General features: G+C 42.2%; 1 protein-coding gene across 2 annotated transcripts in view; it reads left to right on the forward strand.

Annotated features, from left to right (window-relative positions):
* grik2 (glutamate receptor, ionotropic, kainate 2) overlaps positions 1-14717 on the forward strand; it is a 254379-nt gene that overhangs the window by 120760 nt on the left and 118902 nt on the right. For both annotated transcript variants that reach the window (XM_061049540.1, XM_061049541.1), the window contains exons 6-7: positions 8069-8122; positions 10495-10668. In XM_061049540.1, coding sequence (XP_060905523.1) covers positions 8069-8122; positions 10495-10668 — 228 coding nt within the window. The remainder of the gene's footprint in view (positions 1-8068; positions 8123-10494; positions 10669-14717) is intronic.

The raw sequence follows: 14717 nt of genomic DNA on the forward strand, positions 1-14717 counted from the left end.
GTGGTTAGGTTCCTGGTTTGAATCCCCATCTGTCAGGAGTCTCTCTGTGTGGAGTCTGCATGTTCTCCTCGTTCATGTGTGGGTTCTCTCCGGCTTCCCCCCACAGTCCAAACACATGCTCCTTAGGTTAATTAGTGACTCTAAATTGTCCGTGACTGTGAGTGTGGCTGGTGGTCTGTCTCTATGTGTCAGCCCTGTGATTGGCTGGTGAACAGTCCAGGGTGTAACCCCGCCTCTCACCCAATGACAGCTGGGATCGGCTCCAGTCCTTGTGACCCCAAACGGGAAAAAGTGGTATAAATAATGGATGGATGCAGAAGTTTAGAGGTGCTTTAAGAAGTGGGTATACTCTTAATTCCCCCCCTCCTCCCTCCAATCGTTTTTTTTCTAAAAGAGACCCGTCCAGAAGAGAATAAACAGCCTCTGTTATGAACAGAGACATGTAAGACTACTCCTCCATATTTACTTAGTGCACACTAGCCAATAAGAGACAGAGTAGGGAGGGTCATCCATTCACCATTCTAAAAATGGCTGCATCCTACTGAGCATTGTCAATCAATAACAATGTTGTGAATCAGAGGAGATTTAGAAACGGAGACTGAAAAATGCACTACACCACTGAATGGATGGAAAAAAAATATTTTGGGAATCAAATCAACAATTCGTTACACACAAAACACATTTCACTAAATACATAAAATATGTCTTGACACACAAAATTTCATGAATCAAATAAAATGTATTAAAAGCAAAAACATCCCATTAAAATGTTTTCTGTGTTTAGTGAATTGTTTTTGCAGTTGCAGACCTTCAGGGCCACCGTAGATCCATTAAATATGGAGCAGCCTGTTTAATGAATGAATCCCACCTCGACCTCTCAGAGGATCTGCATGGAGAGAAGGGCCGGCCTTAAAAAAGAAAAAGTATTTATCATTTAAACCCGGTTGAAAGCTGCACACCAACGATTTGAGCTTCTAATCCAAAATGAGTCAATTTAGCAGCAAACTGGTCACAGCTCCTCACAAACGACATGCCTCTTTAGTCTATAGATTTAGGGGGATCAGTGAGTTTGAGAGAGTAAAACCTGCCTCTCATCGCCTGAAGGACCTGTCAGTCAGAAAAAGCTATTTTAATACGGCTCATAAATTAGTTTTATCTCCCTCGATGGTGTGTGTGTGTGCCACGTCGGAGGATTCCCAGTCCTGATAAGAACAAAAAAACACTCTGGTAGAAAGACTCAGTCGTCGTTATTCCTGCAAGGAAGAAAAATAATAAAATTTATTGATCATGTTTAAAGATTTCACTTCACCCTGCAGCTTGTGTTGAGAGGTGTTTAACATATTCAGCCTGCAGGGAAAAGGTAGCGCTCTTTTCTCCGTTTTAACACAAAGGCTTTGAACGTAGCTGGAAATTTTTTTTTTCGTTTGGAATAAAAAGAGGAAGTGTGCAACGAGTCACTCAATTAACAGGCCTTCATATTTCCCCGTCTTGCAGGATTTATCAAATATTAAAGACAACATGATTCACCCCCCCAGCGCTCCGTCACTCTCCCAGGGTTTTTAATCAATGCCTGAGCGCTAGATTGCCGGGGAAGGTCAAGGACTCCTTTCATTAATAATGTCAGAGAGAAACCCTGCTAATGGGAGGTAATGAAAGACTTAACTGTCTTGTTTTGATTTTCACATTACATGACACACCAATAAATCACAGGTCCAAAGTACTCTTCATTACCGCCCAGATTCTGCAGAGACACACCGAGGAGAACAACAAAGTCGCCGAGGTGATCGATATAAATCTGATTTCTGATGAAGTAGAACAAAAGGCAGGCAGAGGCCACTGATGTTGTTGTTGTTGAACAAAACAGTTCAAATAAGAGGTGATATCTGTGTACAGGGGCGTGTCCAGAGGGCTGACCAGGGGCCCCTCTTGAAATCTGATTGGCCACCCCTGGTGCCACCCCAAAAATCCAAATCTATGATTAGCTGTTAACCTAATTAGAGGCGGGACTTAAGTACTAATTAACTATTCTGGCTGTTTTCGACATTCTAATGGTCGTACTTTCAGTTGTAAATTATTACTTTGCTCTTTCCGTAATTATTTCCAAACATAAACTTGTGCATAGCGTATTTTTTTGCGATGGACTAAATTTCCAATAAATTAATTAAATTGCAAGTTAGACAGCGTGCATGCAGGTTGCATGCAATTTTTCAAAGTCAATCAATCAATCACATTTATTTATAAAGCACATTTAAAAACAGCAACAGCTGACCAAAGTGCTGTACATGAAACAAGAGAGCAATACAGATTAAAAAACAAAACAAAAATAAAAATAACAAGGCAAAACTCACACATACATGTTTGCCTACACACAGGCACACAGGATACAGTATTTAAATTTGTGACTTTGCACAAACATCTTCTTTTTTGAGTCCCCAAAGAATCAAGCTAACAAGACTTATGATACCAAACTGTGTTGCTTACAAGTTAAATCATTTGTTGGGATAGAAAGAGTTAAAAATTAAAGTAATTTGCATGCGTGTGCCCACAAACGTCATGCCAAGGCTGCATGAGTGGGCCACCCCGGTTAAAAAAAAGTCTGTACACGCCACTGTGTGTATTAGTTAGCTGTGTAAGAATAATTTACACATGAAACACACGTAATTAAAGTGTGAAATTGAATAAAAAACCATGAACGAAATCAAGCTGACATCGTTAATAAAGAGTGAGAAATGGTCATTCTTTGTTTGTTGCAGAGGACAAAAACAAAATCAGCTTTAAAATATCTGTAAACATTAATTAAAAAGGATTTCTGATGAGAACTTTTAACACAGTGCACAGTGGCCTAAAATCCATATCTTTATTCTGATTCATCGGTAAAAGCAGCTTAAAGGACTCAACTCCTGAATTGTTAGGAATATTATGGTTCAGATTGTAAACACATGTCGTCTCTTAAGCCCGGTGCCAAGAATCTCCTCCCAAAGCGCTGCAGTCTTTCCTGTTCTCCACTTGACTCAGTTGTCCTTTTAACACCCCGTGCCCACACTGAGTACACAGCAAAAAAAGCCCCAGTGGGTGTGTTTGTCTTAAGTGAGGTGTGTTCAGACACACAGGTGGTTCATTCCTATCTTCAGGACACAGAAAGAGACGGCGCCTAAGAGCACAGTGAAACAGTCTGTGGTGCAGTGCAGTGTTCCTGCTGTCTGAGGAGACGCATTAGAAAGATGAGCAGATACTTAAACAAGTTCATAACAGACTTCCTCTCTGCCCGTCAGACACACAGGGAAGCACAGCAGCGCTCCCACCGCTCAGCTAAACATGTTTTTCAAACGCTGATACATTTTAATTGAGTGGTTAATGTCGCAGAGGGCTGAGGGACGGCGAGCCTGACACCCAGCTCTCCATCGAGTCGGCTCGCTTCAATGTGGGTTCTGTCCAATACGTGCAAACACACAAGCACACACGCTCATGCTACAGGGAGTGGGAGTTATAATATTTCTTGTATATAACTATGAGTGCAGATTCCAGCAGAGAAAAGATGAAATAAATGTTTACAGCCTTCTTGTATTTGATGTTTGATGTTGAGCTCACAGAACATTTGTTAACAAAGATCCTGTCTGATCCTGTCGGCGTGTCTGGAGATTTTAATAATTAATGAGGATACGCCTTTGTGCCTCATGCAGAAATGTTCACCGACGAGCTGACCGGAGTTCAGTCCATTAAAGAATGAAGACTCAAGTCTGCAGTGTGAATAATAGAAGAAGTATAGTCATTTTTTAGCCGTGTAATGAGCAGGATAATGTAAAGTGAGCGGGTTGTTATGGAGGAGGAACCCGTTCAGGGTGACACCAGACCCCCCTCTGCTTCTGGTCGAGTTCCTGCTCACCTTGTTGGCGTTCAGTTTCACGATAACACCCGGCTCACTTTACATTGTCCTTAACTGTACTGTTAGAAAAAGACTTCAGAAACAGGTGAGCAAATAATGCAAACTGCTTGTTGTGAAGGTGTGAAGTCGACACTTACAGGGTTTTCACAATTGCTGAAAATTCCTGAAAAACTCCTGATGTTTCCCTGAAGAGCTGCATGTGTGAACGCAAACAGACAGATTTATCTCGGAGTTTCTCCTGTCAGACCTCTAGTATCGTTTCCGCAGAAAGTCAGAGTGAGCTGATGTGAGAACGCAGCAGGATATTATCAGGAGAATTCACCTCGAGCCAATAGGAGGGGGTGGTGACCTTTATATTGTGTGACTGCTGTCGGGTGCATAGACTGTCTGCACGGGGACTGCTACGATCTCCTTGCACTAATGCAGTGGTTCCCAAGGTGGGGGTCGCAACCACTGTTAGGTTAGTCGCGACATTCCTTCCAAAAACATGTAAAAAATGGAAAATGATTTAAAATTTCATATTATTGTGAAAATACATAAAAAAAAGTAGTTTCTTTCAATGAATTTCAAAAAAATAGCATGATGGTCTTTGGGCTATTGTGTGGTCTTCTAACAGCAGTGTTTGGATAGACCTAATAGTGTACGTGGCTGTGCCCAACGTTAAGTGTTTTAACCACCTCCAGGGACAATGGGGGTCCCTATAGTCTCTTGCACTGTTATGCTGGGGGTCAGGGGCTGAAAAGTTTGGGAACCCCTGCTTTAATGAACCTGCTGCATTATGTTTCCTGTTCTCCAGGATGTTCTTCTCCACTCTTTAGTTCAGATTGAGATTCTCTTCAACTACACGTAGCATTGATAGAAAGACAAAAATTCTCATTATAGCGCCATGAAGCGGACTGTTGCTTCGTCGGCTACTTCCGATTTTTTTTTTTCTTACCTCCGGAGACCCCTCGCCCCCCCTCTGGCCTATCAGGGATAGTCTGCAGCTGTGCGGAGGTCAGGAGAATATCCAGAAATGATCTAGATATTCACAAGGTCCATGTCCAATCACTAGCTGCATGGAGTATTAAATACCTTATAACGCTTCACCAAAATCCAAGAGATCCTTTATCACTTACTTTAAAACAGTTATTATAACTGAGCTCAATGTGATCCTGCAATGATTTGTTTCCATCGCCTGTAAGAAACATTAAAGAAATCAGAATATAGACACAGAGTCTCTGAGAGGCTTACGGCGATCTGCGTCATCACAAGGTCCAGGCGATCACAGCGAGTGAGTCAGCGCTAAGTGGGTCGGACCTCTGAAGAAACGCTGGAAGCTTCCTCAAGGTTTCCCACCTGAAATCAACAGCAGCCATTATCCTCCCGGCCTGTTTAATCACCGTCTCCACAGTCCTCATCTGTGATTCAGGCTGGTTAAACGAGTCTGACACAGCAGCAAGAGAGAGACACCATCGTATAGTGCCATACAGCCAGCGCACACACACACACACACACACGCACACGCACACACACACACATCCTGGATGATACTAGAATAACACAGAACATTGTGCTTCTACTTAAACATCTCATCCCTGAGCTGCACTTAGAGACGGATTGCCTCTGTAACGGTGTAAATGAGTACGTCTCTCTGTTAGCAAACCTTTTGGATTACTCACGACTGTCGCTCGGTGTGATGGGCGACGACATCACACAGAGAGAGAGAGAAGAGGAAAGTCTGACTCATAGGAACTAGGATCCTGTAAAATGACATCAATATGATCGACGTGAAATGAGAAGAATGAAGCTGACAGAGCAGATCTTTAATAAAGAGCTTCTCTCCGATGTGCGACATTCAGTTTATAAAAGTTTACCCACTTAGCTTTGAACTACATAAAACTATATCTTCTTATATAACTATATATAACTGTAACTTTCTTATGCTGTACTTCGTTTTTAAAAGTGAAGAGTGAAGCTGAATGAAGCCGTTTCCCGTCTTAGATCAGAGTGTCTCTGTTGCTCTTCAGTGGGGTCTGCAAGCTGAGCTGACGCTAACGCTAACGTAAGCTTAGCCTGTTTCTAAGAGCTCATCTTCAGTGTTCAGCATTCAGGATGTTTTCAATGTCTCCTCAGATGTCTCTTAATTTTTAGAAATGACAGAAAGAGCCCTAGATTTAAACCTGGAGTGATGGATAATACATTTGCTAAGTGGGGTGAAAAGGGAACAGCTATATGTACACTCATAGAGAGAAAAAGGTTTAAAACTTTTGAGAAACTTAAACAAGAATTTAAGCTAGAGAATGGGGACCTATTTAGGTATTTACAGCTCAGACATTTCTATGATACAGAAATAAGAAAAGAAATCTCAGCTGAAGGTTGCGAGGTGATTGAAACTCTGATTGGTGCTTACAAAAAAACTCCATCAAAGATTGTTTCTAAACTTTATAGAAATTTGCAGAAACAGAATGGAAGCAATACATGGTATGTTAAGACTAAATGGGAACTAGAACTGAATACAAACTTGTCAAAGAGTGACTGGCTTTCTATTTGTGAAACACAACAGTCGTCCACGAGCTCTAGAAGGTGGAGGGAATTTGGGTCAACTTAGCCGCATGAAGAATCCAAATTATGCTAATTTACAAATAGCTATTAGGCGTCATAAAATCAAAATCATCTCTGTGAAGTTTCACCGCTACAGAAATGAGCCATAGAGACCAGAAGGGTTTTTTAAACCAGTCTGTAAACATTTTTAATTCTGCTTTAAAAATCAATATTTTAACATGGGTCTTAATGGGGATTGCTCGACTTTTGCAGCGAGCCTCAAGTGGACACTAGAGGAACTGCAGGTTTTTTTGCACATTCTTCATCCGCATGATTTTTTGAACGCTGGAGGTACATGTTTTTGAGTAAAGAATTCCTTTAGTGTTCAGGTTTTCTGAGTTATTTTTCCTATCCACAGATTTCTAGTCCACTTAAAAACAAAAAGAAGACGTCAGTAAAAACAAAAAAAAAACATTGTCACTCCAACTATCTATGACGTTCGTTTAACTGATATATATTCCAACCTTTGTGTCAACAATTTCCTCAGTTTTGGATGATAAAGGAGTTCATTTTTTCCTGCACTTGTCCTGCCCCTGAGTTTATTTTTTCTCCTCTAGGACTCGTTCACTTTCTTCACCTGCAGAGCGTTGTATTTTGAAGTGGCCGTGTGCCGTCTAAGCAGAATCCCGCAGACGTTACTCACTCCTGTTGTTGCTGATTTTTCTTCTTTGTGACACTGTTTAGGTGTACATCTTGTATTTTTCACCATTAATGATGTACATTTTTAACCATATCACTCCCCTCAAGATCATGCTGATACCCCAGCCTTAACTTGTAGTGAAAAGCACAGCGGCCCTGACGACCTTCTCCCCAGCTGCGACTCCTCCTGGGAGATCACAGGGGGACACATGTAATCCCTCGAGCCTGTTACGGGTCTGCCCAGGGGTCTGCTCCTCCCCAGATGCTGATATGTGGATTATCTCCCCGGGAGCATCCAAATCTGGATCCCCACCAACGTTGACTAGTTCCTTTTAATGCAAAAACAAGTTTCTACTGGATGTTTGAGCACAAAAAAACACCTGCAAACACTCGATTTGGATGATTAACATCATTATTTTATTCTCTGAATGGAGGAGTGTGAACAGAGATTGGACGATTGATTGTCGCCTTTATCATGAAAGTGGTATCTGGTGACAATTTATCTGGAGTTGAAGCTGGAATCATTTGTTCTTGCACTGCCTCGATGTAGTGTGGAGTGAAGCCTAAATCCAGCAGGAGTTCTGCATTTTATAACAGAGCTGCATTAGCATACATGTAGCCTCACATCCTAATATATGTTCTTGTCAATTTCCCAGATGTCCCACATTTATATTATTATGCATAATCCTCTGTGTTCCCTTCATATGCCAACTGTTGGAGACTGAGCCTGTCTTGGGCTTTATTTAGCTGTTTTTCTCTTTGCGGCCTGTTTGTTTCTTATCTGAGCCCGTGGCTGCAGCACTATAGAAGAATATATGCCTCTTCACATTACATGCTTCTGCAGCCACACAAACAGATGAATATGACAAAATATTATATCTGCCTCTCTATGCCGTTATAAATCTCTCCCTCCTCCCCTCTCTCCCCCCCCCCCCCCTCTCTCTCTCTCTCTCTCTGTCTCAGGCTCTGGCCATGGGGATGATGACAGAGTATTATCACTATATCTTCACCACACTGGTAAGTAGAGGAAGGCGTGTCTGCACACTCACTCTGTCATCAGATCTCACTCAGACCTCAGTATCTCCCCATGTAGATTTTGTTGATACCGCTGCTCTTCAATCTTGATTTTCTTCAGCTTTTCATTTCACATGTATTACCTTGGATCATTCTTTTATGTTCTGCACAGCAAAAGAAACGAAAAACATCAATCTTCTTCTTTTTTTTTTTTCCTTTTTGCATTTTTGTTAGAGGAAATACTCTCCATCTTCCTCTGCCGTTTTTCTTTCCTGCGTTTTCTTTGTATGCTTTTATTTTTCCATTTTTTGGTTTGCACTTTTGGTTTATTAATAGAACATTCCTGCACAGAAAATACAAAATTCCTACACGATAAAATGGATAATAAAATGTGGGAGTTAATATGAAGATTCATCTTAAAAGTCACTTTATCTTATCACTTTTTTTAAGGACAAAACATGTGACGAGGTTACACAAAGACAGGCAGGGTCTTTAAAGGTCACATATTCTGCAAAATCCACTTCACCATGTTCCTCTAACATTAATATGTGTCTCTAGTCCGTCTACAAATGATGAGAAAAGTCTATCCTCTGTCTTTTACCTGCTCCACTTTTCAGAAAATGTGTGCTCAAACAGGCCGTTTGGAGATTTTCCCTTCATGACATCACAAAGGGCAGTAGCCCCTCCCCCAGGTGGGTGACACTCCCACAGCTAGGTGTTTGTTCTGCCCTCTGAGTCTGCCTTCTCACCGTAAACAATAGGACATGGAGCGAGAAAGCACCGAGTACACCCAAGCCCTTCCAGAGAGGGGGCGTGGTCAGACACAGCTCATTTACATATTTAAAGGTACAGACACAGAAACAGCCTGTTCTGAGCAGGGCTGAAATAGAGGGGTTTATAGACATGATCAAATACAGGATCAGAGTGGATTTAGAACAAGAAACTTCACACACATGTTTTGAGGAGCTCTGAGACTTATTTAAACTGGTTGAAGAGGAGGAGGGTTTGTTCCCTTTAAGTGTCTTAAATTTCTATCTAGAAGTCTGCAGAGGGCTGTCATTATGAAACAGAAATTGGGTCAATACCTTTAGCTTTGGTTTTCTCTGGATTTACCCTCCTTCATCCACACAATAAAACTAAAATCATGTTCATGCACACACACACACAGTGGAGAGTCCTTTTTGGTTTCATGCCTGCATGAGTTCATATTCCAGGTCAAAGATTGGACTGGAAATCAAACTCTTATTGAGGCTCCATCTCTCTCATCCTGAAGAGGCTGCTTGTTGCTGCGGATCAAAAACACTCTCAGTCTCTCTCTGAGAATCCGCCTCCATCCTGTCCTTTACTTTTTTTTTTTTTTTTTTAATGTCAAGTTCTTTTGAAAATGGAATAATTCAGGTTTTTAACAGTCTGTGCTTTTCATCACTGCAGCTAAAATGATCATTTTGGGGGTTTGAAATGAAACATCTAAACGTTCATTTTTTATTTTATTTTTTTCTTTCCTCTGCAGACGTTCAGCGTGGTAGAATTTAGATAATTAAAAATCCCTCTGGTGTCTTCTGAAAGATGAAAAGTAAAATCCAAACATGAATGAGGGAGGGGGGAGGGGCGGTACAACGAGAGCAGGCAGAGGGGTTTCTTGTCATTTCCCACTGTTGTGTTTGGCACCCGGGCTCCAGAGCTGACAGCCTAATTCTCCCAGCAGAGTGAACAGTGCAGCCCTACTGAGGACACATATGGCGGCCTTTTTCCTGCCAGCTTTTCCTTTATTGCTTTCTGTTGACTGTTTTGTCCAGCATGGTATGGACGGTCTGGACTAAAGATTAGTGTGTCCTGAAACCGGCTTATTGTGAAATATTTGACAAGATTATTAACTATCATGATATCCATTTGATCATGTCTATAAACCCCTCTATTTCAGCCCTGCTCAGAACAGGCTGTTTCTGTGTCTGTACCTTTAAATATGTAAATGAGCTGTGTCTGACCACACCCCCTCTGTGGAAGGGCTTGAGTGTACTCGGTGCTTTCTCGCTCCATGTCCTATTGTTTACGGTAAGAAGTCAGACTCAGAGGGCAGAACAAACACCTAGCTGTGGAAGTGTCACCCACCTGGGGGAGGGGCTACTGCCCTTTGTGATGTCATGAAGGGAAAATCTCCAAACGGCCTGTTTGAGCACACATTTTCTGAAAAGTGGAGCAGGCTAAAGACGGAGCGGATGGACTTTTTAAAAATAATTTTGAAGGGTTTGTAGACGGACTCGAGACACATTTTAGAGTCAGAGAAACAATGTGAAGTTTCAATGTGACCTTTAAACACAACCTTCGTAGATGTGAGTTACATTTCACACCTGTCTCCGATGTGTTTCTCTCCACAGGATCTGTTTGCTCTGGACGTGGAGCCGTATCGATACAGTGGTGTGAACATGACGGGCTTCAGGATCCTCAACACGGAGAACAGCCAGGTGGCCTCCATCATTGAGAAATGGTCCATGGAGCGCCTGCAGGCTCCGCCCAAACCTGACTCTGGTCTACTGGACGGCTTTATGACCGTGAGTCTCAGACACAGAATGAATGAACGAGTCATGAATGATTGAGTCATCATGGCCATCTGTGGATGTGTGTGGATGAGCTCAGAGTGGCTCCATGAGCGCTTGTCAAAGATGAGTTTTCATGACATGGCATTAATCTGCTCTTTGCACAGAGTGGCCTCCCATTGGTCGCTGAGCTGTATTGATCATTGTTTCATAATGGTGGCTCTTCTCCTATCTTTATATTTTGTATTTGTGGTGGAACAGCTTTTCATCTCCGATCCGTGAAATGTAAGTTGATGATGCGTTTCATCTTTTAACCGGCTTTGTCTTCTTGTGTGTTTAGAGAAACAATCTTTTTATTATTTCAGTCGCTTTCTTTTAGGAAATCTATAAAAGCAGGAGGACGATTGCCCCAGTTTCTCCTCCACTCTTCAGAAAATAGTGATAAAAAGTAAATAAAAGGACAGCTTGATTACACTTAAGAACATTTACAAACATGATTTTAATTAATCAATTTCAGCTTAAGACGACGAAAAATGTCAGACTTGTGATGCTTCAGATGCTTTACCTTTGTACGACCAATGAGCACACAGCGTGGTTAATCTCCCCTCCTCCTCCATGAACTGTGTCTGGATGATCTTTCCTGATGGTTCCAGCTACACTCGAGGCTAACCAGGTCCCAGTTTAATGTCCTGTAAGCTCATATCAGTATTCCTCTGATGGACACCAACTACCAGTGTACTGTTGATCCACTGCTGTAGAGCGTCTGTCCATCTGTCTCCACTGACTGACTGTTTGACTTCACAAGTTGCATGTCAGCTGAAATCAGTCTGAAATCAGCGCTATGAACCCAAAATGAACAGATTTGACTGTGATTTAATTACAGGTAACATGCTTAGTCAGATTAGCCTGCAAGATGATAAGCAAAAAACTTTAAAATGCTTTAAAATAAGAATAAGAATCAGAATCAGGGTTTATTGCCAAGTACATTTACACATACAAGGAATTTGACTTGGTGTATTGGTGCTAAACAATTAACAAGGAAATAAAGCAGAACTAGCAACAACTTAAATAATACAGTATAAGAAGATATTACAATATATAAAATATTTTAAAAAATGCGTTTGAGAGCCTATTTCTGTTTCAACATCTGGATGAAATATAAATGTCTTATTACTGACTGGAGAGTAGGCCTGTCTGTCCCTTAAGATGTGTGACAAATACAACACTCCAGAGATCCTTGAAAGATGCTGCAGGCGTCTGTGGGTTCAGAGCTCTTCTGATGCAACATCTCAAAACCAAAACATTCATGAATCCACATCCACAAACTTCTCCACATTTCTCCGCTGGGGGTTTTCTGGTATTTCACAGACAACGAAGCCGCTGTAAATATAAAGCAATGTTCTGGACATAATAGATTTGTTAGGCTGGATGTGCATGTGGCTTCTCCTCCTGTAATATCCCCCCCTCGTCATCCTCGGGGAGTCAGAAGGAGAGAAAAAAAAAACCTCTGTGCCCCCGAGTCGTGAGCTGCGGGTGTGATAAGAAGAGTCTCAGTCACTGTGATCTGAAAGTTCTCTGATCAGAGCACACTGCCTGTAATAACTGTTCCTCCACGCTGCTTTTCATTCCACCACTCTTATCTGGGAGCGCTGCCAAAAAAAAAAAAGTCTAACCGCCAGAGAGACGAGCAGCGGAGAGGAGAGGAGAGGAATGAGATGAATGAAACAAGAGAAGAAGAAGAAGGAGACGGACGGACGGAGAGAGTGGGTGATGGGAGGCAGGGTGGATGTTGGGGGTGTTAAACGTGAGGCTGATGGAGCCTGTTTGGTCTTATTCCAGTTGGACAGCACCAGCGGCGTCGGCGTCAGCGTCGGCGGCCGCAGTAAGCAGCAACATGTTGGCTGGTGATTGAAAACAGAGGCTTACCTCTGGGGAACACATTCCTCTTTTTTTTTCCCAAAAGAGCAAGACGTTGCTGAGTCATGTCAGTGGATTGATATCAGAGAGTGGGTGTTACTCACTTTAAGCCCCCTTTTGTTGGATTTGTGGCTCAATCAATACTGTTTCCACTTGAGACCTGAAATGGACTGTGGGTATAATAACTGTACCTCTTCTACACACACACACACACACAAAGCATGCCTTTATGGATGCTAGCTCCCGGCGCTAGCAGCTACACACGCAGTTGATTTGATGTCTAAAGTGCAGAAGATAAGGGAAAATAAAAAGATCCCCGCTCGTCGTCTTGGTGTCTATATCCGTCTCTGTGGAGTCATCATCAGCAAGCAGCGCTGCGTGGTTATTTTTGGATCAAGCGACAGGGGGAAGATTTATCTGTGTGAGGGGAGCGCTGTGACCCGGCTCATCACTGGATTAATGGCATATGAGTTTGAAGGTGGGGATTGATTAATTAGACAAATGGCAATCAGTCAGCAGCTAATGCATATTGACATGTCGGAAGGTTCCGTAAACGTTTGATTAACGGCTTCATTTGTGCGCTGTATTTACGGTGTTGTGTGCTTAAGTAGTGAACTGCTGGCGCGCCTATAACTTATGGACGTGCAGACGGTGATGGATGGCTCTGAGTGAGCAGTCAGAGACTTCACTCTCCTCCCTGCACCGCTTCTCCATCAGCACCATCATTTCACAGAAAAGTGCTGGAAATTAGACTCTGATAACGCCTTTGGATACAGAGTGTCTGTTACGTACAATTTAAATCTTACATAAGACTTTTCTTCTTCCTCTTTGAAATGTATTTTCCGGACAAAAAAAACCCTCCAAAATGTAATTCAGTTAGACGATAACGGCCGATACATTCACACGTTGAATCTGACTTCATGATAATTGGCCTATACTGTTTTTTCAAAGAGTTCAACAGTGGCCTCCCATTTGTTCCGCGTCTCTCTTTCCTGAGTTATATTTCCCCGTTCAAATCCTCCAATGACATTTCAGAAAATCCTTATATAATTGACATTGACGCCTGTAACCATGACAACAAGCTAGCCCAATACTGGTGACTATAGTACAGTTGATTCAGTGCATGAACGGCATTGACAAAAGGAGAAAAAGGCAAAGGTACAAGACTGTGTACATGTTATTTTTTCTGGAGTCAAGGAACTACCAATCCCACAATCCATTGCGAATGATGCCACTTCTTCTTCATGTAACTTTAGTCGTAGGTATAGTGTTTGTACTGTTAATATGTAGTCTGTGTTGTTGAATATATGATTACTACATTTCCTATTGGCTAACAAACTAGCTAGCTTGAAACTATCCGTTCGCAAGGGATGGGAAACATTGCCATGGTTACAGCGAGCTCCACCAATCAGAGACGTCGCTGTGACACTCCACGATCGTGGGTAGTGTAGTTCTTTTCCCCGATATCGTGAATAAATCTTGTTTTTCTTAAAGCGAGGTTGATGTCTTGTGTCTCCTACAGGAACATAAACCATCGTTTCTCACTCAGGTCGCTCGTGGTCGGTCTACCTGTGATGGTTGTGACATCATGGCTCATAATCAAATCCACTATGGAGATAATGAATGGGTTTTTAGATCCAGAACCACACAGTTGAGCTTTAGTCACTGGTGCATCAAACTTGGTAACGCCTACACCTGTGCATTCGGCGTTCAGCCGGCTCTAAGTTTATTGGATTTGATCGCTTCAGTTGAAGTTTTTTTTGTGCTGCATTGTCGACTTAAAGAGTGCTCTGCAAAATCAATAAGTGTTGTTTTCCTCCACTGGAGTCCAGCAGGTTTGCAGGGACTTAGTGTAGCAAAGAGGTGCTTCTCAATTAAAAAAATCCTCTTCCTGTTTAACCACAGCTTCATCTCTGAAGGGATCCTTTTCCTGTGATGGTGTCAGAACAACAATCTGGACCTGTCAGTGACAAAAGCAACGACTCTAAGTGGACACACTTTCACCCTGAAAGACTGCATGTGTGAACGCAGACGGTCAAGTTTTTCACTCGGACTTCACCCGGAGTTTCTCCTGCAGCAAGTCAGAGTGAGCTGATGTGAGAATGGCTTTAGTAAGATAGAACCAAAAATATGTTAAAACAAGGCCC

Source organism: Labrus mixtus, chromosome 11 (genome assembly GCF_963584025.1).
Source record: "Labrus mixtus chromosome 11, fLabMix1.1, whole genome shotgun sequence".
NCBI classification, from domain to species: Eukaryota; Metazoa; Chordata; class Actinopteri; order Labriformes; family Labridae; genus Labrus; species Labrus mixtus.